The sequence below is a fragment of the Bidens hawaiensis genome, unplaced genomic scaffold (genome assembly GCF_021521415.1).
Source record: "Bidens hawaiensis isolate Kalapana, Puna unplaced genomic scaffold, B.hawaiensis_p1.1 tig00001961_1, whole genome shotgun sequence".
NCBI lineage: Eukaryota > Viridiplantae > Streptophyta > Magnoliopsida > Asterales > Asteraceae > Bidens > Bidens hawaiensis.
In genome coordinates, this window is record NW_027491109.1 from 2,275,125 (window position 1) to 2,298,708 (window position 23,584).

The 23,584-nt window shown below is 34.2% G+C and overlaps 1 protein-coding gene and 1 pseudogene across 2 annotated transcripts; one reads left to right on the forward strand and one right to left on the reverse strand.

Annotated features, from left to right (window-relative positions):
- The first annotated feature begins 11,071 nt into the window (after positions 1–11,071).
- LOC143604800 (protein NTM1-like 9) lies at positions 11,072–13,635 on the forward strand (annotated as a pseudogene). Its single transcript, XR_013148361.1, has 4 exons — positions 11,072–11,398; positions 11,468–11,734; positions 12,722–13,195; positions 13,268–13,635. The product of XR_013148361.1 is annotated as a protein NTM1-like 9 (transcript).
- A 519-nt stretch (positions 13,636–14,154) lies between these two features.
- On the reverse strand, positions 14,155–15,949 carry LOC143603148 (soluble inorganic pyrophosphatase 1-like). The gene is made up of 7 exons (XM_077080045.1): positions 15,853–15,949; positions 15,748–15,776; positions 15,098–15,163; positions 14,849–15,022; positions 14,655–14,775; positions 14,266–14,347; positions 14,155–14,197 (listed from the first exon to the last, which is right to left on the reverse strand). Exons 1-7 carry the CDS (start codon positions 15,947–15,949, stop codon positions 14,155–14,157), a joined length of 612 nt encoding a protein of 203 aa, XP_076936160.1.
- Between the last annotated feature and the right edge of the window lie 7,635 nt (positions 15,950–23,584).

A 23,584-nucleotide genomic window follows, 5' to 3' on the forward strand; every position in this document is an offset into this window, starting at 1 on the left:
ACCTTAATTAACCAAAGTTGAAGAAGGAAAACAATGAAACATATATATAAGAGTAATACAAACTAAAAACATCCCAAAACATTACTCAAATTGAATTGAAAAACAAATAAAATATTGTTCTGTTTGACTTTTAAAGTCAACTTATGCAAGAACACTTAGATTTGCTTCTGCAAATTCAAAAAATTAGAGAGAAAGGAAGAGATGAGCAATTGGAAAATGTTGAGAAGTGTTGTTATTTATATACAAGAAGGAGGGGACAAGTTGCATGAGCGGTTGTATATTAAACCATCTTACAACCACTTTTGCATTCAATGTGATTGGTTGGTCTTTAAAATAAAATAAATAATTAAATAAAATAATTAATTAAATAAAAAATTAGTTAAATAAAATTTGATTTAGATGTTGGGGAAAAGTTTGGTTTTGACAAAAATGGTCCGTGTACTTTGGTTTGGGTTGGTTTTGAGCATAAAATAAACAAATTAAACAATGTTAAAAATGCTAAAACAACATAACAAGTATGGGACATGATTTTAACATGAATAACAATCTTTTAAAGGATCCAAAGTATAACAAAGTTTAAAAGAAGTCGGGTTTTTGGGTTTTGAAAATGACGAATGTCACACCTTGCAACCATAAGCCCTAAATTTAATTTCATTATAACAGCATGCATGTACCCGTTTGTATCCGCGTTTTAGCCACAACTTGTATTTTATCGTTCTTCTTCAATTCGTCATTGTATAAGGAATCATTGACGCTAAATCCCAAAGGGTTTAACCATCTCACATCCTTATTTGTAATTTGTGCATCTAAACAAGTGAGTAATCACTCCCCTATTATACTGTTTTCAAATACTTTTGGGGACTTATGCGTACATTCTATCAAACTTCAACTTTTACATTGTACTATCAAATACAAATTGTTAATATTTGTGTTGTGTATCAATTGAATGACTACTTGCTACTTGTTATTTGCTTGTGTTTCTTTATCGCATTTGGAGAGGTCCATCATAATAATCACATTATGTCGTAGTGGCGACGTCCGATCGCATGACAATGATTTCACCGACAACTCAATTACTCATTTATGGTAACCAATGCGCGATTCGCATGGAAACAGTTTAGGCCACAGATTATTATTTGTTTGAATTCTTTATATGTTATGATTTGATTGGTTATACTCACAGATAATAGTTTTGCGGTTTTTTTCTTATATATTATTATTGTAGTGTCTCAAATCTGGTGATTTTCTAGCTCAACCTCGTGTTGACAAACCTATTCTATTTTGTACACATTTGCAGGTTATCAGGTTGGTTGTTTAACAAGATAAAGATCGCGTAGAGATGCCTTTTAGGATACAAACTTATTCAAGAATTATTTGATATAATTTTGTAATTTCTTTATACTTGATGTACTTATTTGTAACTAGTTATTTAAAATAAATACATTAGATATTGTCACTTTACGATTGCATGATAATACCTTTTGAGCTGTGAACAATCAGTTCGTGCCTCGACATTTCAGCATTAGTTTGGGGTGTGACACTTTAATCACAAATGATGAAAAGCATATACTTCTTTAGAGCATTCTCAGTATCTTCTCTAAAGTTTTTGTGAGAGAATATCTAAAATGATTCAGCGGATTGTAAGTGGTTGTGAGTGAAAAAGAAAGAAATTTTAAAGAGATGAGTAAATTTTATGTAAATTTGGAGGAACACTATTCATGTTCTATTTATTTTCTAATATATTTAAAAGTAGTTTTACGTGAAGAAGAGAGAAAAAATAATGATAAATGAGTAAAAAATAGTATTTAATTGTATACCAAATTATGAATTTACAAATGATACATATTTTGTCACCATTTTATTTAATGGCTGTATCACGTACACTTTATTATATTATACTATTTATTAAAGGAAATGGTGTTGCTACAGTACATTTTAGATTGTTACACTTTTAGTCCTTAAAACTTTTAAGTTATATTAAATTAACCCCTTTAAAGTTTTAAAATGTTTTAATTTGATCCTAAGCATTGTTTTTTGTTAGACTTTGTTTATTTTTGCCCCCTAAAGTATTTGTGGTTTTAACATGTTCCCTAATTTGTTATTATATATGTATATTTAAGTTACTGATCTTTTTTAATACCATCATACAAAGTTTTTTTTAGTACGTCATTACGACATGTTTATTTCATCTAAGTCGTGCCGTTGAAACGAAGGTGTTTTCACAATAAAGTATATAAGTTTCGTTGAAATGAAATTGTGTTCGCAATCGATTTTTTTTATTGTAAGTTATATAGTGAGCGCAGTACCAAGTTTATACTTTAATGAGCCGAACTGATACAAACCATTTTTTTACACTTGGATAAATAGTTTTTTATCGAGGTAATAGTCGTTATGATATGTTTGTATATTTGCATTTAAAAACTTGATCTCATTACCAAGTTCCTCGCGCAACACACGCAAAGGAAACATGCTAGTTTGAATTATTATATTCGATGTAAAAGCTTGATTTGGGTTAAACATATATGTCAGTTTCAGGTTTTGTTTTCCTGTTAAAACACACTTCACACTTCGGAAAATTTTGACTTGCTAAACTTATTTGACCTCTCGCTTTTTAGTTAAGCTAAGTGCCCCCACCACCTAACCCGTTCTTCACGATGGGGACCATGAAACCCCAAAAAAACCATACGTAAGAACATTAAACCATGAATGCGCTGTGAGTCAACACGAAATCAACCTGTATTGAGTTACGACATCGAAAATAAACAAAATAAACAAACTCATCAATGCCAAAATACAACAAATTATCATATGTAGAACAAAATAATTCAACACGTTACAATTGCTAACCAACGCACATTCAGTTAGTATCGGCAAAACCTGCACAAATTGGTAAACATTAATTAGTAAGCCAAAAAAATCATATTTTAAAGGCGTAATATCAAACACCGAAACGCGAATATAAAAACAGGCGACAATGAGATTATTTTAAATCATGAAAAAAGTTTGGTTCATTTTAAAGACCAACTATAACAAATAGAAAAACAAAGTATAAGAAAATCGTTTAACCGAAAATAAAACATGTAAAGTCGACATTTGCCCAAGTTAAGGTTTAGAAATATAACTTGTTAAATATTATAATTAGTTGAAACAAAAAGTAAAACAAAGAGAATAAGAACCATTGACACTACTACACAAATGGGCAAAAGCAACCGAAACTTGCGACCAACCAAAATGGTCGCAACATTAGCGACAATAATTGTGACCGAAATCAGATGGTCGCAAAATTAGCGACAGAAACAAAATCGGTCGCAAAATCTACGACAAGAACAAAATTAGTCGCAAAATCAGCGACCAAAGTTGTTCAGTCGTTAATCGGTCGCAAATGTAGCAACCAAAATTGTTTTGGTTGCAAATACGGTCGCTAGTTCTAACAAAATAAAAGGGTAATAAAACAAAATTTTACTTGGTCGTCGTAGATTTACCGGACCGAAATTGTTCGGTTGCAAAATTAGCAACCATAACAAAATCGGTGGCAAAATTAGCATGCCAAATTATTTTTTATCACTAGTCGGCTGCAATTTAGCGACCGGAATTGTTTCGGTTTAAAATATGTTGGTTTTAAAAGACAATATCAAAAGAAAAGATGTGGTCGCAAAATCGGTTGCAAATTTACTTACCAAAATAGTTCGGTCACAAATATAGTCGACATTTTTTAAAACTAAAAGATAAATAAGAGAAAATTTAAGTCTCATTGCAAAAACGGTCATAAACATAACTATCAAAATTGTTTCAATCGCAAATACAGTTTGTTAGCTTAAAAAAATGAAAAAAAAAAGACGGGTACAACACGGCCGCACAATGGTAACAAATATAGTGACTAATATAGTTTTGATCGCAAATTTAGTCACGAGTTTTACATAATATCTTTGAAAGTAATAAAAAAGTTATTGAATAATATTTTAATTTTGTAGTTTCAAATTTCGGGGTTTGAAATACTTTTTAGGGGTCATGTGCTGAAATTGTCGAATGCATAATAAAGTGTTACATTAATTTCAGGGATAATAGTTAGGGAATGTCAAGTAGCGCAATAAGAGGGCATTAGAGGAAACTAATATTAGTTAGGATGAATTAGGCGTAAAGACGTATGCTTTGTGTTCCATTTATTTCACAAACAAATTCATCTCTAGGGGTACGTGATATAATAACCGACAAAATCTAGCTAAATAACATCGTCTAGCGAAAGCCATGACTTAACTGACGTGTTCGTAGGATTTTCACTAAACGTATTTTTGATTTAATGTGGTAGTGATGAAATAAACCGAATAATAATAATAATAATACAACTAAACGATGGTATTCAAATATGGTAATCCATTTTCTCTCCCGTTATTTTCACCAACAAAAACACCTAAAACACCTAGTTTTTTGAATTTTTCAAGCCTCATCCATAACACTCAGATATGATTTTATGAAATCCCTCACTAAGAGCTCCCTCTTGTTCGAACTGTTTCATCTTACTTAAACTTGTCGATGACTCACTGCTGGTAAGGAATACTAACAAATCTAAATCAACTACTTGTTTACCTGACTGGGCTTGTTTTCAGATCTCTATTATTAATAAAAATGAGTATTTATTAATATTTTATTTTGTTTAATTCATTTTATATTGTTGTGTCACATAAACATGTAAAAGCAATCCTAAAGTCACTTAATTTGTGCTTAAAACACATTTATGAAAAGTATAGGGGCTAAATTGCCAAAAAAGAAACTTATGGGGAAAACCCTCCTCGTGTGCCGCGTAGGAATAGGGTGGTTCTTACGAGTAGCGCGGCCTACGTAGCTGTGTAGCAGAATTCGTGTTTTAGTTCCTACGCGTAGCACGACCTACTGTGCAGCTGTTCTTCATGGTTTGAATTCAAAAGTCAAATGGGTCTTCCAATCTTAAATCAAATAGTTCCTGATACAATTCTCAAGTAAATTATGGTTATTATTGTTAGTTATTAACCCTTGAACGAACACCCTCATCTAATTTTAATAGATTTGGGGGATTTGATGTTCAGATGAATCAAATTCAATTTAGAGTTTATGTTATGAACTAAATTGAGGCTTTTCACTCCCAAATTTTCTTTCATAAAAATAAAAAAGTATATTTAGTTTGATAATAAATAAAAATATATACTTTGTGATATTTTATAAAAATATATAGTTTTACATATTAACTAAATAAATATAAATATAGATTATTTAAGTTAAGAAAAACATTTAAATATATCAATTTTCACCTCCTCAAATATTTTGTACTTCCCTCTGGTTTTTCTATCTTCCCTATTTTTCAAAATTTCACCATTCCCTCGCTGTCAAAACCCCCTCCCCATTTTCCCGTTCACCTTAAACTGAAGCGTTCGGTCATCCAGCGTTCATCATTCCCACAACCACCCTTGCTGACGACGGAAAGACAGAACCACAAACCCCGCTGTGGAGGTCAATTGTCAAATTGAAGGTCTGAAGAGTTGTTTGGTGGATAGTGTTTATGGTACTGGTCTATGGCTTACCGTTTTGAGGAGGAACGAGCAGAGGTTATGGAATTGGTGATTCAGTTAATCCGACGCCGGCGCCGGTGGAGCTTCTTGACGGCAGCCGGGTTTTGCCGTAAGTACGGTTATGCTAAATCCAGTTTAATCACATCAGTTTAATTACATCTAATTAGTCTATGATTATTCTCATCTCTACGGAACCCTATAATTGCCTAACATGTTAGATTTATCAATTGTTGCTTAAATGTACCATGGTTCAAACGTTACGTTTGTTAAAAGTACCTCTTTACGTAACAATTATCTAGATATGCGATTGATATATTAAATCATATTGTGGATTGTTTGTGGAAGATGTTGAAAGCCGACAAAGAAGAGGCTGATGAGGGATTTCAAGAAGTTGTATTTGCTGGAAGTGTGAATTAATCAATTATATGGCTCATTGTGAGCTGTACTTTAGTTTTAAATTTCCATTCTGAAGTTAAAAGTTCTTGTTGTATTCATTTATGGTTGGACAATGCGTAATAGAGCTGTACTATCGGTTTTGATTTGCATGACTTGGCGTTATAGTTCACTATTTGATGATTTGGTTCTTGATGTCAATAAATTGATGATCCTATATGATCAAACATCTATGATTTGTATATATATTTTGTTGTGCTCATGTCTGAATACATGTGGTTTACTTGCAGAGATGAATATTGAAAATACATACCCTGGCTTTCTTATGGATACTCAACTGATAAAGCTTATGTTATCCAATACCTAAGGTAACACATCTTGCATATTCGTTTTTAGTATAAGTGGATTTGATTTTCTAGTGATCAATACAAGATACATAAGAAACTAATGTTCATTTCAAGCATTTAATATATAACATGTTATTATTCAATATTAAACTGTCATTTATTTATGTGTATATTTCAACATCATAGAACTAAATTTTTGATATGATGTTTTTTTCTACTTCCAGGTTTAGAGAGGCACTACATAGTTTAGTGGATTATATATCATCCTAAAAAGAGCTAATGATAAGACTTGGTTTTTCAATAAAGATCCTTCTTCATGGTGAAACTAGAAGAGTTGGCTATTAAGAATTATCTTCTCCTGTTCTAGTATTGAAACGAGTGAACACGAATAACAGATACATGAGTTCAATATAGAAGAAATGGGAAGAGGACAGGTTGAATGGAATGAAAGCAAGAGAATAAGTTAGTAAAATAGCTCTTACAATGAAGAATAGATCGATAGTTTTTGTATATCATCGTTCTACAATTCCATTTCTAGTTTATCCTTTCATGAATGATTGGTTGTAACTAATTTTTGTATATGTATGTGGGTAACTAATATTTTCAAATTTTTGTTTGTATAACTTGAATATTTTGTTAATATTTTAACTAATTATATTGGAAAATAATTATTAATGTTAAAAATATGTGGTTGCAACAATAGTTTCGTCCCAAAAAATTAGGTTGCAAAATTGGTCGTTAAAGTTTTCGGTTGCAAAATCAGTCATAAAATTTGCGGTCACGAAACTGGTCACAAAATTTGCGGTCGCAATACAGTTGCTAAAAGTTAGGTCACAAAAAACGGTCACAAAAAAGATTTGGTTGCAAACTCGGTAGCTAAATTTGCAACTAAAGTTCTGGTTGTAAAATCGGTCACAAAAGTATTTTCGGTCGCAAAAAATAGTCGCTAAATATTTCCCGATCAATGTATATATACCTACCGTCGAAACCGGTCGCAAATCGGTTGCAAAAGGACTATTGCGACCGATTTGCGACTGAAATGGCGGTTGCAAATGTAACATCCCCAAAATTCCAAATCCAAAAATGACATGTTAGTAATACTAAAGGGGTTTAAAAATAAAATCCTGATTTATTGACCCATCGCGGTACGCGATGGGCATAGCCAAAGAGGCCATTGCGATACGCGATGGTCCTTGATGACACATCAACACGTGTCACTCGGAGGTGACACATGGCAAACGTCGCGACACGTGGCAGGCCACGTGTTAACTGAACATGTCTTAGAAAATGACACGTGTCTGCCACGTGGCAACACATGGCAGAGGGTGGTTAAGACGGTGACACGTGGCACTCTGAGTAAAGCGTGTCATCGCTTACCAAAGAAAGGTTCCATCGCGTACCGCGATAGGACCACTTTTCAGCTATAAATAGGAGGTCATGACTCTTTCATTTTCACACCCAAATCCCTCTCTCTCTAGAATACTTTCTCTCTACCTTGATTTCCGTGCCACCGATCCGACAATCGTAACCTCGTAATCCGCACCATATACCGACGACACCTTGAAGTTCGTACTGTAAATCTCGACAATCGGCGCACCTCGTTTTGCGTGCCGACCTCGTAAACCGGGCCGACCCGAGACGAACCGACATTCTGCCTCAAAGTACGTGCACGACCCGACAATTCCCGAACGTTGCCTCGATTTACGTTCCGAGGAGTTGTTGATCAAGATTCTCAAAGTACGTGCAAGCGTCGAAGTGCTGCCCGGGAATCTAGAAAATAATAAGCTAAGCAAGGTAAGAATTCTGTTCGAATAAAATATTAATAAAATAATAGAGGCTTAGACCCTAGTCACGGGTATAGCCTAGACCTTGATCAAAGAATTATAAATATAATAAATAAGTTAAAATAATGTTTCTTTAAGAAATATAGAATTTTTAAAGGATATAGTTAATACATTATTTCTTCATTTTTAAGAAATATGAGATATTAACAAAGGATAGAGATAATTGACGTTTCTTCTTGAAGAAGAAACATATCACATAGTTAGCAAATATAGAGAAAGAATTCATATCAAAATATTTCATTCAAACTAAAGATCAATCAAGGTTTAAGTTATCAAAATCAGACTAAAGGTCTGTAGCCGGATTAAGAGACGATCCGGGTATTTACATAAACCTATTTTATTATAGGTCAATCATTCAATCAATCAATCATTCATTCATTCATTCACAAAGGTTTTCAAACGAGATCACCACATCATTCAGAACAGACAGTCACAGGTGAATACGTTAAACCTTTTTCAATCAGTCAAGATAAACGGGTTGTTTATCTTAAACAAAGACAGTCAAATAAAGATTTATAGGATTACGCGATCCCTATTATAATACAAGATAGAAAATAAAAACAACTCAGACCGAATACACATGTGTCTGGATCCAAACATAATCAATCTAGTCTATCAGTCAAGGCTACGTGGCCGCAGACTAGAGGTCATAATAAAAGTTCTCCAAAGGGTGTCAACTCCCGGAGAACCGTAATTGTGTGTGTATGGCAGTGGCACAATCCCAGAAATAATAGACGTTTCTGCTGAGATTGTTTCATGAAAACTATCTTGTCAGTCAAAGAAAGATTTATAAAAATGTTTTTTTAGAGTCAGCGATTCACCAGCATATCGCTGACGTATTTTTCCCCCATGATTACAGAATATAAAAGTTAGCACAGGTAGCAAGGAATTAGAGCCATTAAAGGAGATAGACGCTCGCAAGGTAAAGATGGCTCAGTTTTAAAAGTTTTAAAATATTGCAAACAATATTTAAACAAGTTTTATAAATCAAACGAGGTTTACAAATCAAACTCTTGAATATTTATTATTCGAAAAGCTTTATAATAAATCAAATATTATTATTGTTATAAACAAAGATTTTACAAATAAACTAATGTTACAAAATTTTATTATTAACAAGACTTCCGCTAAATAAAAATATATTTTAAAGACTTCCGCTAAAACTCTGATATATTTTCAAAACATGTACCAACTACTGGTCATACGCCTAGGCCCTAGGTGAGGGTGTGATAGCAAATGCCCAGTTTTCTAGTAGTGTGATAGTGTACCGACCTTTACTCTATTTTAAAAAGTTAAAACATATATAAATAACAAATAATAAAGAAAAACGTAAAAAATAAAATTAAAACATAATATATATAAAACGTAGCGGAGTTAAAAAAGAGCGAATAGTGATTACGTGAGGAGGAAAAAAAATCCTCTTTTTAATATATGTATATTAATAAATTAATACGAAATGGAATTGAAATAATCATGTTACGCATGTTTTACACATTCATAGTTTAGAGGTGTGCAAATTGCGTTATAATTGGTTCAGTTTTTTTATCCTTAACCTTCCATAACCATTAGCTATGGTTATAGGATTTCCTTAATCATAACCATAAAACGAACTTCAGTTTTGATTAATTGGTTAGGAAACTTAGTTGTGGTTCGGCTTTTATTAGTCTTGGTTCATTAAAAAACCAAGTTTGAACAAACATTTGAACTAAATGTTGACTAGAAAAAATTCTGTGACAATAAACATGAATTGGAGCTACTCGTCCAAACGTATTTTAATTTCTCAAGGTTTTTCGTTACAACATAGCACATACACTTCATCCACATATCTTCATATATACACATATTCATTTCGACTTAAGCATGTCTAGAACCTTTTCATTTTAGTTTGGTTAACTTTTGGTTAATGGACACATGTAACCATAACCGATTAATCAATTAATCAAATAACCTTAATTATAAAAGTCAGTCAATCTTGGTTTTCAATCCATTCAATTCAATGGCAGTCTTGTTCTAGGTTAATTTCGATTAACGGTTATCAATAATGACTTGTGTAAGTTGTTAAGTTTAAGAGTAATTAATGAAAAAAATAATGAAAGTTGAAATAAACCCAAAATTCGAAAGATAATCACTTTAGAGCACTCACGATAAAACCTTTAAACTTATCCGAACACGGGGCATGTTCGTGAGCGGTTTGCTCATTAAACTTTACCCGAACACGAACATGTTATTGAACTAAATTTTTTGTTTATTAAGAAAGTAAACATGTTCGTGTTCGTTTATGTTCAGTGTTGTAGAACTTGCTAGTCGGGCGGTGGGGTGGGGATTAATTGGAATTAATTGGGATTAATCAGATTAGAATTTTTATATATGATTTTCAGTTTTATATATATGTATGCATACATTTTTTATGTTTATGTATATACGAAATCGCCAAAAATTGGCGGAACCTGCTGTAGCTGCTGAAAATCTGCCGGAAATTGACTGGAATTGATCCGACCAGGTCTGCCTAGGACCGATTTGGTCTGACTACCGATTTTCTCTTCGATTACCCAAAAATTGTTAAGTCACCGGCCGACTAGCAATTGATCGCCGGCTAGTCCCGATTTTTCCAACATTGTTTATGTTCGTTCGTTCATTAAGAAAGTGAGCATGTTTGTTTTGTTTATGTTCGTTTGTTTAAAACGTAAGCGAACAGTTCGCGAACATAAACGGACACAAACAAACTTAGAAGGATATAAGTGAACAAACATAATTAACCAAACATAAACGAACACAAACGAGCATAAACGGACATTCACGAACATATTGAATGAACAAAACATGTGTCCATGTTTATTCGTTAAATTAAATGAACAAAAAAAAATTGTTCATGTTCGTTCATTTATTAAATAAACGAACTTCCCGGCAAACAGTTAATATTTGTTCGGTTCATTTACAGGTCTAATCGCATGCTTTATTAACTTGTTATGGTTTCTATGCAATTGTAGATCAATCAGTTATAAAAACAGATGATCCAGAGTGGTTTTTCTTTTGCCCTCGGGATAGAAAGTATCCTAACGAGCACCGATCGAACCGAGCTACGGGTGCTGGTGACTGGAAGGCTACAGGGAAGGATAGAACTATAAAGTCCCGCGGTCGGCCTGCTCGAATAATTGGTATGAAAAAGACTCTGGTTTTCTACAGGGGTTGGGCTCCGAAGGGCGAGCGGACGCATTGGATTATGCATGAGTATCGGGCCACTGACAAAGATCTTGATGGTACCAACCCTGGTCAGGTAATTGTTACTTTTTTTGTTGTAGTGATATTGATTATTAGATGAAAACTTATACGTTATGTTATGCAGGCAGCGTATGTTCTGTGTCGTCTGTTTAAAAAATTTGAAGAAATCGCCGATGTGTCAAAATATGATGATGCGGAACCATCTAGTTTATCTCCTACCACACATAAATCATCACCTGATGATAATGCATCACTGCATAATGTGCAAACAGATGGAACGGAGACGTGGTTGACTGACACTGCTCATAATCTGCCCAATAATCCGGTTCCTTCTTTTGAAAACCGGGTTTTGGATCCACATAAATCCATTGAAAAGGAACCAGCCGAAAAGGTGAGATTAGTTTTAAGTTTTAACATAATTATGTTATAACGAGTCCTAGAGGTAGTAAGATGGGTGGGTTGGGTTGGAATGAACCGTTGTGTAGTACGAGCTAGGGGTGTAAACACGCCAAACCGAGTTAGCCTGAGCTTGTCTACGCTTAAGCTCGGCTCGTTTTAAAAACTGTTTGTAAAGCTCTAGCGCGGCTCGTGTGGAGTTTTTCAAGCTCGAGCGCAACTCATTTATTATATATTAATTAGCTTATATACATTTATAATTCTTTTTCATATATAGTTTGTTATAGTTTTTGTATATACATAATATATACCATTCAGTTATCTTTATCATAATTATTTACATGATAAGAATTATATAATAATAAGCTCGTAAGCAGCTCGAGCTCGATAAGTGAAGCTCGGGCCCGTTTGTTACACAAGCATAAATTTAGGTTTGTGCTTAGTCCCGAGCCTGTTTAAGCTCAGCTCGATTAGAGCTTTTAGCGAGCGAATCCTGAGTAGCCGAATAACTTGGCTCCAGGCTTGGACAGGTTGGGTAAATCTAGGGGTGTAAATGAGTCAAGCCCGAGCATGGCTCGTTTTGACTTACGAGAGCTCGAGCTGGGCTTGTTTCAAACTGTCTTTTTAAAGCTCGAGTTTGGCTTGTGAGTTGTTTTTCAAAGCCCGAGGTCAGGCTTGGCTCGTTTATTATCTTTTAACTAATCTATATACATTTTTTTGTTATATATATATATATATATATATATATATATTAATTTAACTTTTATATACTACATTTTATATATTAATTAGAAATAGGCTGGTTTAGGCACATGAGTCAGCTCGAGCTCGTTTAAGCTTGGCTTGATTTGAGATTTTAATGAGCACCCAAGTAGCCCATGATCTGGCTTGGCTCATTACGCCCCTGAGTAAACGTGTTAGAACACTAGTTTGTTCTTTTCGGAAATTATTAACACATTGTGATTTCAAAAAACTATTACAGGGGTATCCAGAACTAGGAGCATATTTGGATTCACGCTTTGCAAATGATTTCGGTAGTGAGATGGGTTTAGGTTTTCAGGATGGAACATGTGAGCCGGATGTTTGTCTGTCTGTCTGAATTGTTGTCACTTTTACAAAACGGAAACGAGTGCTCGTTTAACAAGCCGTGTAGTAAAATAACCACAACAATGGGAAGTGAAACAACACCTTTATATGCAGGACCCAATATGGGTTCATTTTATAACATGGGGAATGATTTGGAACAGTCAACAAGTCAAACTAATGTGCATGGCGTCGGGAGTTCTAAAATGGGTCAGCCCGTTATCAAGGTCCAGTCCCGTCAATCTAAAGCCGAACCAACTGACTTGAACTCCGAAGATGTTATGGGACAAGGCACTGCTTCTAGAAGACTCCGTCTGCGGATTAATTCTTATTTGGTGATGATGGAAATGAAACTGGTTCGACTGTGTCCGAGGTAAGTTTAAGTAAAATTCAAACTGCTCCATTGGTCAAATGTTAACATGAGTGGTCAACGCTTTGGTTTCAGGTTTGTGACAATATTGAAGACACCGACATAAGTTCTGATTTGTCAAAGGAAAGTGATGAAGGAGATAATCAGCAGTCTAGATTGCAGACGAAACAAGATGGATTTAGTAGCCGGATTCAAATGCAAACATTGATTTTGGTGAAGGCTTATTGTGGCGGTCGGTTCTTGCGGTCCCCGTGGATTCAGATAATGAGCATATTTCTTGTGATTTGTGATGATAATATCCTTAGGGGTGACAGAACGCCCAATTTACAGTCTTTAATTTAGTCAGAGGTTGTAGAAATTTGTTTGATCATCGGTGTATTAGCGTTGAAGGTCGTGTATGTGATAGTGTATGACTTGCATGTATCATTATGAATCTTTCTTTGGTGGGATAAGAATATGATTTGGTGGAGCCAGGCTCCATAAAACCTGATCTGAAACTTCACTCACCTGACGTTTCAGATATCGCTCACCTAAAATCGTAGTTACAAACTAAAGAGTAGCCAAACCATATATTTCTATTAATATCTTGATGAATGATTTGATGATCTGGTTAGTAAAATGCAGGGCATGAATTCAATTCCCTTTGTAAATCTTGAGCTAGGTTATTTTGTTCACAAAATTTGATCAAATCTGTAAAATATACAATGTTGATGATATCACACCTATTCAAACAAATAATGCAACGTTTAGAGTAAGATAAGCATTGTACCTATTCAAAACAACCTCATTAGTTCAAGGAGGTCACTTAAACTTATTATAAATTGACATGAATTAATATTGTATCATCAATTTTATTCACCATAAATTGTGACACACAATATAAACATCTTGATTGACAGACAACCCTTGGTAATTAGGATCAATCTTGCGGTGATTTGAAAACCATGCCCAAGCATATGCATCTATCTCTTCAAGGTTTGCATGATGTACTCCCCATACAGATCTCTGCACATCCACTCATTAGTTAACAACCTCCTATATGCATTTTAGACAGTATATAAAGATGAGCTTACATGGAGTGCTGAATGGCTTCAAATGCAACTTTTGAAGGTAGAAATTCGTCCACTGCAACTTCTTTGTTCTCATTCTTCTTGTCTATCAATGTGTCAAGAAAATTTATGAAATCATATCTTTCAGTTTAGGCAGGTTGACTATAAAAAACAAAATAAGCTGAAACTTGGGCCCCGTATTTAAGGGCCCGAACTTTTATGTGTTTTATATTCACTAAAACTCATTTTAACTGTGTGCCGTGTCCCTCGTGCTAGGATACTAAACAAAAAAAAAAGATCGTATTTTATTACAAAGAAAGCCCCAGTCGAAAATGTTGAGCCGATCCCTCTATTACGCAACCATCTCTATAAAAGTAAAACACTATGATGTAAGATAATGAAAATAAGGATACAGTCCTCAAAGAACCGGCGGATTTCTGCTAGACGATGAGGGGGTAATTGTTGTATATCATTGAAGTGACGATATTCTGGATCGTCCGCACAAACCGCAATGATTTTGTCATCTCTCTCTCCCTATATGCATCAAACAAACTTACCATTTGTTAAAATCTCATTAACTTGTGTAATATGGAGTTTTGTTTGATACCTGATCAATCATAGGCATGAGCCCAAGGGCCTTAGCCCGGACAAAGCATCCTGGGACCACGGGTTCCTGCATGATGACTAGCACGTCCATTGGGTCATTATCTTCACATAGCGTTCGAGGGATGAAGCCATAGTTGTGAGGGTAGACCACTGATGAATATAACACACGATCAACCTAATGAATTGATCATAAAGTTAGTCATTTGTTCAAGTCCCTGACAACAATATGGCTAACAATTCACGATCTTACCTTGATGAGACCAGTTTTCTTATCGAGTTCGTATTTCACTTTGCTTCCTTTTGAGATTTCAACAACCTATAGTTTGTATAGAATAATAAAAATACCGTCAGATATTTGTGTATTAATGTAACTTAACTACTTTTTAAAGCACAATAATAGTAATTACAAAGGAAATCTTCCCATATCATATATTCATATTTATAACTTATAATAAAGATTATACAATAAGAGGCATGCCTACATATATATATATATATATATATATATATATATATATATATATAGTGTCTATATGATTTAATTTAGAATTCCCCTTGAAATTTTTACATTGCCTCCATTAAACAATTAATTTGGATCATTCAACCTCATTTTAAACAATTATTTGCATAGTTGAGTCCATTTTACCTTCTGCTAGACTATCTATTAAATTATTAATTAGTGGATTAGATATTTGATATATTAGTTGATTTTTTTTTTCTTTTTGAATAGCTTAAATTACATTTTTTTTGTCATTCTCATGCTTTAATACTTGATTCTTTGAATATTTTATATATTTATTTTTTTTCTGAACTGTAAACAATAAACCTTAACTAATATATTCTCTAAAAGAAGGAAAAAAAAAACAATAACAAATCTATTAGACAATCATTTTCACATACCACATTGAAGACTTGGGGAGCCTCGGGACCTACATAACACGCATCAATCCACTCATTAACAACAAAACATACGAACACAAATGAAACACGGGTGCATGAGCATACCAATATCAAGATCATGCCAAGAATGAGCCGCAGCGGATCTCTTGGATAAAGAAGACAGGATCCTTTCGTTCAAGCGAGGGGCGCTTTTTCCAGCCATGCCTGCAGTTTAAGATCGATCCAACGGACTAGTTAATCAGAAACTCAAGATTTGTATACGTAAAAACAGTTTCTGATTGTAATGCATACGTACTTACCTTTATATATTTATGATAAGTGATCAAATTGGAATTACTAATATTGTTAATTGAAGAGAAACTAGGATGGATTTATATGCATAGAGATTAGTGGATGTGCTGTTAAAAAGGGGTAATTCGAGGAAGATGTGCATGAGAGAGTCAAAATAGATTTCCACGTGGAGGCAATAGGAGACTTATTCGATCTATTTGTTTTACAATTACACGCACATTTTTGCATTATAAGTTGAACACATATGATGTACTGGTGTAACAAATTCTTTAAACTAGCGGAAAATCAACTATTTATGGACAAAGTAAAACTAATTGAAGAAACACGGATCTAATCCTCTAAGGGTCTAGATCCAATGAGTCACTGCATGAAAATTTAGATACGGTGACACAGAATAAGTGTCACTGTATCCATTTCGTCACACATATCCCTTTCAGTCCAAGTGACACCAAAGCCGCCGCCACCATAGATACCATACGGTGACCTTGAAGTTTTGTGACCGTAGGTCTTAAAAAGCGTGACTAAAAGGTTTCAATATCTTTGCTGGAATCAAGCTTTCGTCTATTAAGTGTGACTAAAGGTAGCAGCGGTCACATGAATCTGTTTTCAATGTGACCGTTTCTACTGTATAGTCACAAACATTTATGTTTTAGCGACAACTATTTAATACAACAGTGACAAAATGTAGCAAGTTCAACATGATGTTCTTATAAGTGTGGTCGTTTCTTATATATAGACGTGAAAGCTTGTTATTGTCACACTGAATTATAATTACAGTGACAAAAGGTTTTAAGTAGTCACACATTTTTTCCCCATCAGTGTGGCTATAGAGTATGTCTAGACACACTAAAACTTTTTAAGTTTTGAGAGAGGCTATTATCAAGATTTAGGGACAGAGTTTATATATTTGAATGACATTCGGTGTCATTTAGTCACGCAATATGTTATTTTTCAGTGACATTTGCCAGCATTCTGTCACACTAAAATAAACAAATGTTATAATTTTATCTATGACATTTTGTATCATTCAGTCACACAAAACAAAAACAAAGTCACACTGTGTGACTAATACTTAAGTGTGGCTATTGTCTATCTTTGGTGACACATATTGTATCTGCCCAAGTTTCAACTTTAAGTGTGGCTATTGTCTATCTTTTGTGACACATAATGTTTTTGCCCACTTTTAACTATAAATGCGACTAAAAACCAAATTCAATTAATATATTGTAATTCTAATTAAAAAATCATTAAATTAACATGAAACCCCTAGCTAATGGAAATCCAAATCATATCATATATTGAATAATATATATCCATACATAAGATTGTTCATCACACTAAACATTGAAGTACAATATATATTATCGATTTGTAGGCCGTCTTTGTTGATCGATCATCCTTGTGTCAGGATCATCATGCAGATCTTCGTCCCTTAAACGAGGTTTTGATTTTTTCTCTTCTTCTTTGGTGGTGGTGACTCTGGTGGTAGCTGGAGGAACAAAACATGGATAAAAGTTAATATATATTAAACAGATTAAAACCAAAGTGGATCAAACTTACTGCATATATGATCAATGTAAATATAATTCACTGCATAATAATTCCCAGCCAAATGGAAACAAATAAACTGGATGTTCACTTCCCACATCATCAATTGAATTCACAGCCAAATGGATGCGGAATATATCAATACCGAAATAGAAAATAAATTAATTAAGCTCATTAAGTTACTTACTTATTCAAATATATGAAAACCAAAGCAGAACTGAGAGCAAAGAGGAAACCAAACCTGTAACTCGGGACATTTGATTAGTCTTTTTGGCCAGGCAACAAAGCCACCTAATGCTTGTTCAACTGTTGTAGCTTCGTCTGTTGGAATTGGTAAAAACGCACAAGGTTTTTCAGCTGTATCAACTGAAACTTTCAGGTCATCTTTTTGAATTGGTGTGCCATGAACTTTTATGACTTTTGTTTGATCCTGATGAATGTGGACTGTACCCATTGCCACAATATCCCTCATGCCCAGATGATACAGCTTACACTTGTACGTATTCTAAAAACATTAATGGCATATATATATATATATATATATATATATATATATATATATATATATATTAATTAGCATCATATATAAAGTCAAAGTCAATATATATTATGTGCATTCCTTACCACCCCTTCCTCAGCTTGTAATGAGATGTTTGTTGTATCAGTATTGCTAGTAATTACTTAAGATGATGTAACTAGCCTTTTGTTCTTATTTACTTTGATCTTCTTTCGCTAAAATACATTCAATCGATTAATTACATCAGCAATTAATCACATACACTTAATTAAAGAAGTTTTTGTTAAGTAATTATCATTACCTTTTCATTTTGGACAGGTTCTATATTTTTAGACATAGGAGTGATGCCTTGTCTTTCCACAGCCTCCGGGGTGTCCATAGAAACGCTTTACAATATTTCAGCTAATTATAATATATTTATGGAAAATCACATTAAAGGCATAGTATAATTAAGTCACCCAACTAGCTAGTACTTATATAATATATGCAAAAATGTTAAGGCATAGTAATTCACTTACAGCTGGTTGTGCTAGAGATGGGATATCGTTTGGCTTCGATAAAGTAATTCCCTTTTGATTCAGACAAGCCAAAAGTTCTGCAAATTGATTTTGTGTTTGTGTCATCTGTGCAGAAAGGTCTTTGAGTTGTGTATCTTTTTTCAAATTGGCCATTCTCTCATTTTCAAGTTGATCCTTCAGGTTTTCAATTATCTGTTTGTCGGCTGATCCATTTTTTTCTCGACATCCTGGCCAATACTTGCTTTTGGTCAACCCATAACCCACCCCTTTCACAAATCCACCCTTTTCCACGCCAAAAACTTATGTGAGGGCTTCCATGCCCGGTTCAAGGGCCAGGGCTCCTTGTTGTATTTAGGTTTTATTGTGTTCCTGTAAATGTCAAAAGAGTTAAATAAGTGAGATGTTTTTTAACAAAGTAAACATATAAATAATTATATATAAATAAAGAATATATAAACCAAAAAAAGTTTGATAATTAAGTTAAACTTAATAATTACTATTTTTTCTGAAATGGCTTTCACTTCATCATTCTTGAATTCCCTTTTTTTGTTTTTCCTTGCTTTCCTCCACATGAGTGCTCGGGAAGGGACTTCATCAATTGAAAGTTCATTTTCTCTTACCTTGAAATATGCACAACAAAAGTTAAGCAGCAAACACACAATCACATCAGACATGTTTTGTTTAAAAAAAACCGGTTTTTTTAACCATGACCGGTTTAAACCGGTTATAGAAGCATAAAAACCTGAACCGATACTAACTGGTTAGAACCGGTTTGTAACTGGTTTTAAAAAACCGCTTATTTAAAACCGATCCGCAGAAACCGGTTTTAAAAACCGGTCCGCAGAAACCGGTTAAAAAACCGAAAAATAACTGGTCTGAGCTGCTGTCTTGTTTTAGTCTGCAGCTGCTGTTTTTGTTTTTCTTAGCCATGGTTCAATGGTTGTATATAGTTGCAGCTCAAGAACCATGAGTCTAATATTGTAAATTAGTTTATTAACCGGAATACAAAATTGGCAGTGATTTGGGTTGGCTAGTATTTTTGAAAAAATCGGTTTTGGCCCTAACTGTTTGCCACTTTGTAACACGTTTGGTCTTTATCACTAGCATACGTTAATATAACTGTTAAAACGAATATGAAATGACTATTTTACCCTTTTACTTAAAAGCGAAAGGACATACATGAGAGACATTCGGTTGAATCAATTAAAATGTAAAATGTGAAAACATCATACGATTAAGTCTTGGAACAAACGGTTACATGCATAACTGGTTAAATACGAATACCCACTGGTAGTATATATTATTTTTAAGAGTTTTAGGAGATTGGAGGATGGTGTGGTTGAACCCAAATACACACCACCCTTTTATACATATTTGGAGATGAATTATTGGCAAAAAACAACAAAAAAAACGGCTATAACCCAGCCCCAACGGTCATATATGACCTGCTGTGAGCTGCTGCAATAAACCGGTTAAAAAAACCGGTTTTTTTCTATTTTTTATTGGTTAACCGTTATATAACCGGTTTTTTCTTACATCTCTATTTGCAGGCTCGTAAGGATCTGGAATTTTTTAATATAAGAACAGAGTTGCAGCCTAAAACAACAGATACACGCAAAAAAATTGAACTTCCTGCAGCTACTTACACACTAACAAATATAGAAAAAGACAAGTTTTATTAAACACTTCACAACTTAAGGGCTCCACGAGGGTATTGTTCTGACTTTTCAAGTTTGGTGAGTACAAACGATAGGAAGCTAATAGGACTTAAATCCCATGATTATCACATGCTTATGCAACAATTGTTGCCCATCGCAATACGCTCTTTAATGCCGGAACCCACAAGATATGCTATAATTAGACTTTGCTTCTTTTTCAAATCAATATGTAGCAAAGAAATCAAGGTAGAAGAACTTGATAACTTGCAGAAAGAGATTTGTGTGACATTGTGTCTGCTTGAGAAATACTTTCCCCCCATCCTTTTTTGATGTAATGCTTCATTTAACTGTGCATCTTACTAGGGAGGTCAGATTATGTGGTCCAATATGCTTTAGGTGGATGTATCCCTTTGAAAGGTGCATGAAGGTTATTAAAGGGCATGTCCGAAATAAAACTTATCCAGAAGGGTGCATTGCTGAGGAAAACATCGCAGAAGAAACGATTGAGTTTTTAAGCGAATACCAAAAAAACATCAAGACTATTGGTATTCCACCAGAAGCGCATAACGACGATAATGATGAGGGAAATCCTTTTTCAGCCGGTATACCAATTAAAGTTCTCATGGACCTCTTTATGAAAGCACATTTCTTTGTGTTGCAAAATACAAAGGAAATTGAGAAGTATATTGAGTAAGTATTACTAACTAGGGTTGTAAACGAACCGATCGAACACGAACAAGGCATTGTTCATGTTCTGTGTTCATGAACGGTTCACGAACACTTACCGAACGAGATTTTATGTTCGTGTTCGTTCATTAAGGAAATGAATGTGTTCACGAACGCAAATGAACACAAAAAATCAACAGAGCCTAGAGATTAAGACCGGCGTATTTATCAAATGTGAATGACGAAAGCCTATAAACGAATCGAATAAACACAAACAAAGGCATGTTCATGAACATAAATAAACAAACGAAACATGTGTTCGTGTTCGTTTGTTTAATTAAACGAACACAATTTTTTTTATTTATGTTCGTTTGTTTATTAAATAAACAAACCTTCCCGCCGAACGGTTCACGAACAGTTCACCAAACGTTCGGTTCGATTACAAGCCTATTACTAACTAGTTTGTTTTTTACAATAGAAGGGCATATTTGGAAAAAAAATGTTAGTAACTCATTTATGTACTTGCAGGGAACACAAGGACTATTTGAAGAAACAAATGTTAATAAGCGACCAGCATGGGTGGAGAAAGAGCATAGCATAAAACTTGGTCGCTGGTTACGCAACACGGTAAATTAAATATATGCTTAATTAATCTTTGTTTTTTGTTTGTGCCAGATGAATCTCATAATTGTAATGAAATTCAGGTAGAAAAAGAGTTGGCAGTCTCCAAAGAAACTATATCAGAAACGGTCAAGTGGATTTCACATCAACCAAACCACACCGTATTGAAATACAATGTATATGACATAAATGGCTATACATTTCGTACCCAAAATCATGACGGTCGAGTTTACCAAAACAGTGTGGTTGCTGTAGAGGCAACAGATACGCACATATCTAAAGATCAAATATCCTATGAGCAAACCTCATACTATGGTGTTTTACAAGAGATATGGGTACTTTATTATCATATTAAAATAATCCCTTGTTTCATGTACGAATGGGTCGATAACAGAACGGTCAGACAAGATACTCTTGATTACACGTCAGTCGATCTCAAAAAGGGAGGCTACAAGGATGATCCGTTCATATTGGCCTCACAAGCAAGACAAGTGTTTTATGTTCAAGACCATTTAGATGTACAAAGATCTATTGTACTTAGTACAGCTCCCAGAAATTATACAGATTCGTATGACGATGCCAATGAGGAATTTAGTAGTGTCATTTTTCCTCACAATCATAATGTATTGCCTGGTGTAGATCCCCGTGATTCCCACGTTGATAGACCTGAATGTAAACATGTAGTTATAAATACATAATACCTTGTACAACTGAATGGTTTTAGCTTCTTAATGTATTTTGAAATTAATCAAGTACCGAAACTGAATGGTTTTAGCTTCTTAGTGTAATTTGATGTATTTTGGACATTACTGTTATGTCTCTGGTCTAATTTATCTATGCAAATTGACATAGCTAACTGTTATGGTATATCAGTATATATGGTCAACTGGTATGCAATTGCTGCATTTTAGGGATGAGCGTGGGATGGTACCGGTACCGGCCGGTACCGATCCCGTAAATACCGATCCCGAATTTCAAAATTTTTGGGTACCGGTACGGTACCGGTTTTTCTGTATGGTACCAATTTGGTACCAAATTTGAGAAAACAAATATGGTGAATTTATAAAAAAAATCTGGTATCGAGTTCGTTTTTGGGGGTACGATTTTGGGACCCAACTAAACCGGTTCCCTATTAAAAATAACATCTTCAAACTTTGGCCCGTTTGACAATATATGCGGTTTCTAAAATAAACAAAGATATTACTTTGGCCCGTTTGACTAACATTCAATTTCAATATAAAATGGCAAGCAGTTGACTAGAAAAAAGTCAACACAACACTGCAATATACGCAGAGTAGAAATCCGTAGAAACTGGGCATTTGGGATGATTTGAATCCCGACAGTTTTTTATGATCCTAGCAAATAACATGTAGCAACCACATAGCCTGGTTGCATCCGAAGCCAAAACACCAGCCACGAATACAGGCTACCTCGTTAAGAGCTACCGAAATAGCTTGGTGTAACTGTATGCACATTAGCAACTTACAAACCCTTCATTAAAATTTGCACAACAACTACACTACAATAACTAACTTATATATAAAACTAACATAACAAAAGGTGGCAAAATAAATTAAACAAAAAAATTACAGCAAATAGTGGCAAAATAAATAAACAAAAAATTTGCCCTAAATTAAATGGGCCTCGAACTTGAGTGGCAAGCGATACGAAATCACAAGAGACTTAACCGAATCCACAACCACCGGTTTAACACCAAATGGAAATGTAACTTCATACAAAAAACAAATATTAAATCCCAAAAAAGCATAAAAACAGATTATGTGGCGCTAAACATAACAAATCACAGATTACTCGCCAAACAAACATAACAGATTATGTGGCACCAAACATAACAAATATTAAATCCCAAAAAAGCATAAAAACATATTACGAGCCAATTTGACTTTCTGGAGTTTGAACCACATCAACGGGCTGTTTGGATTTTGGAGTTTGAACCACCTGCGGCTGTTTGGATTTTGGAGTTTGAACAACATCAGCTGTATTAATACTAATAATAA

What these genes read in the sequence shown, in the direction of transcription:
- LOC143603148 (XM_077080045.1), bottom strand. Translation starts at nt 15,949, where the DNA reads ATGGCTGGAAAAAGCGCCCCTCGCTTGAACGAAAGGATCCTGTCTTCT. An exon ending in AGAAAACTGGTCTCATCAAG is followed by an intron (nt 15,023 to 15,097) that starts GTAAGATCGTGA and finishes TCAATTCATTAG; the next exon opens with GTTGATCGTGTGTTATATTC. An exon ending in GAAGCCATTCAGCACTCCAT is followed by an intron (nt 14,198 to 14,265) that starts GTAAGCTCATCT and finishes GTGGATGTGCAG; the next exon opens with AGATCTGTATGGGGAGTACA.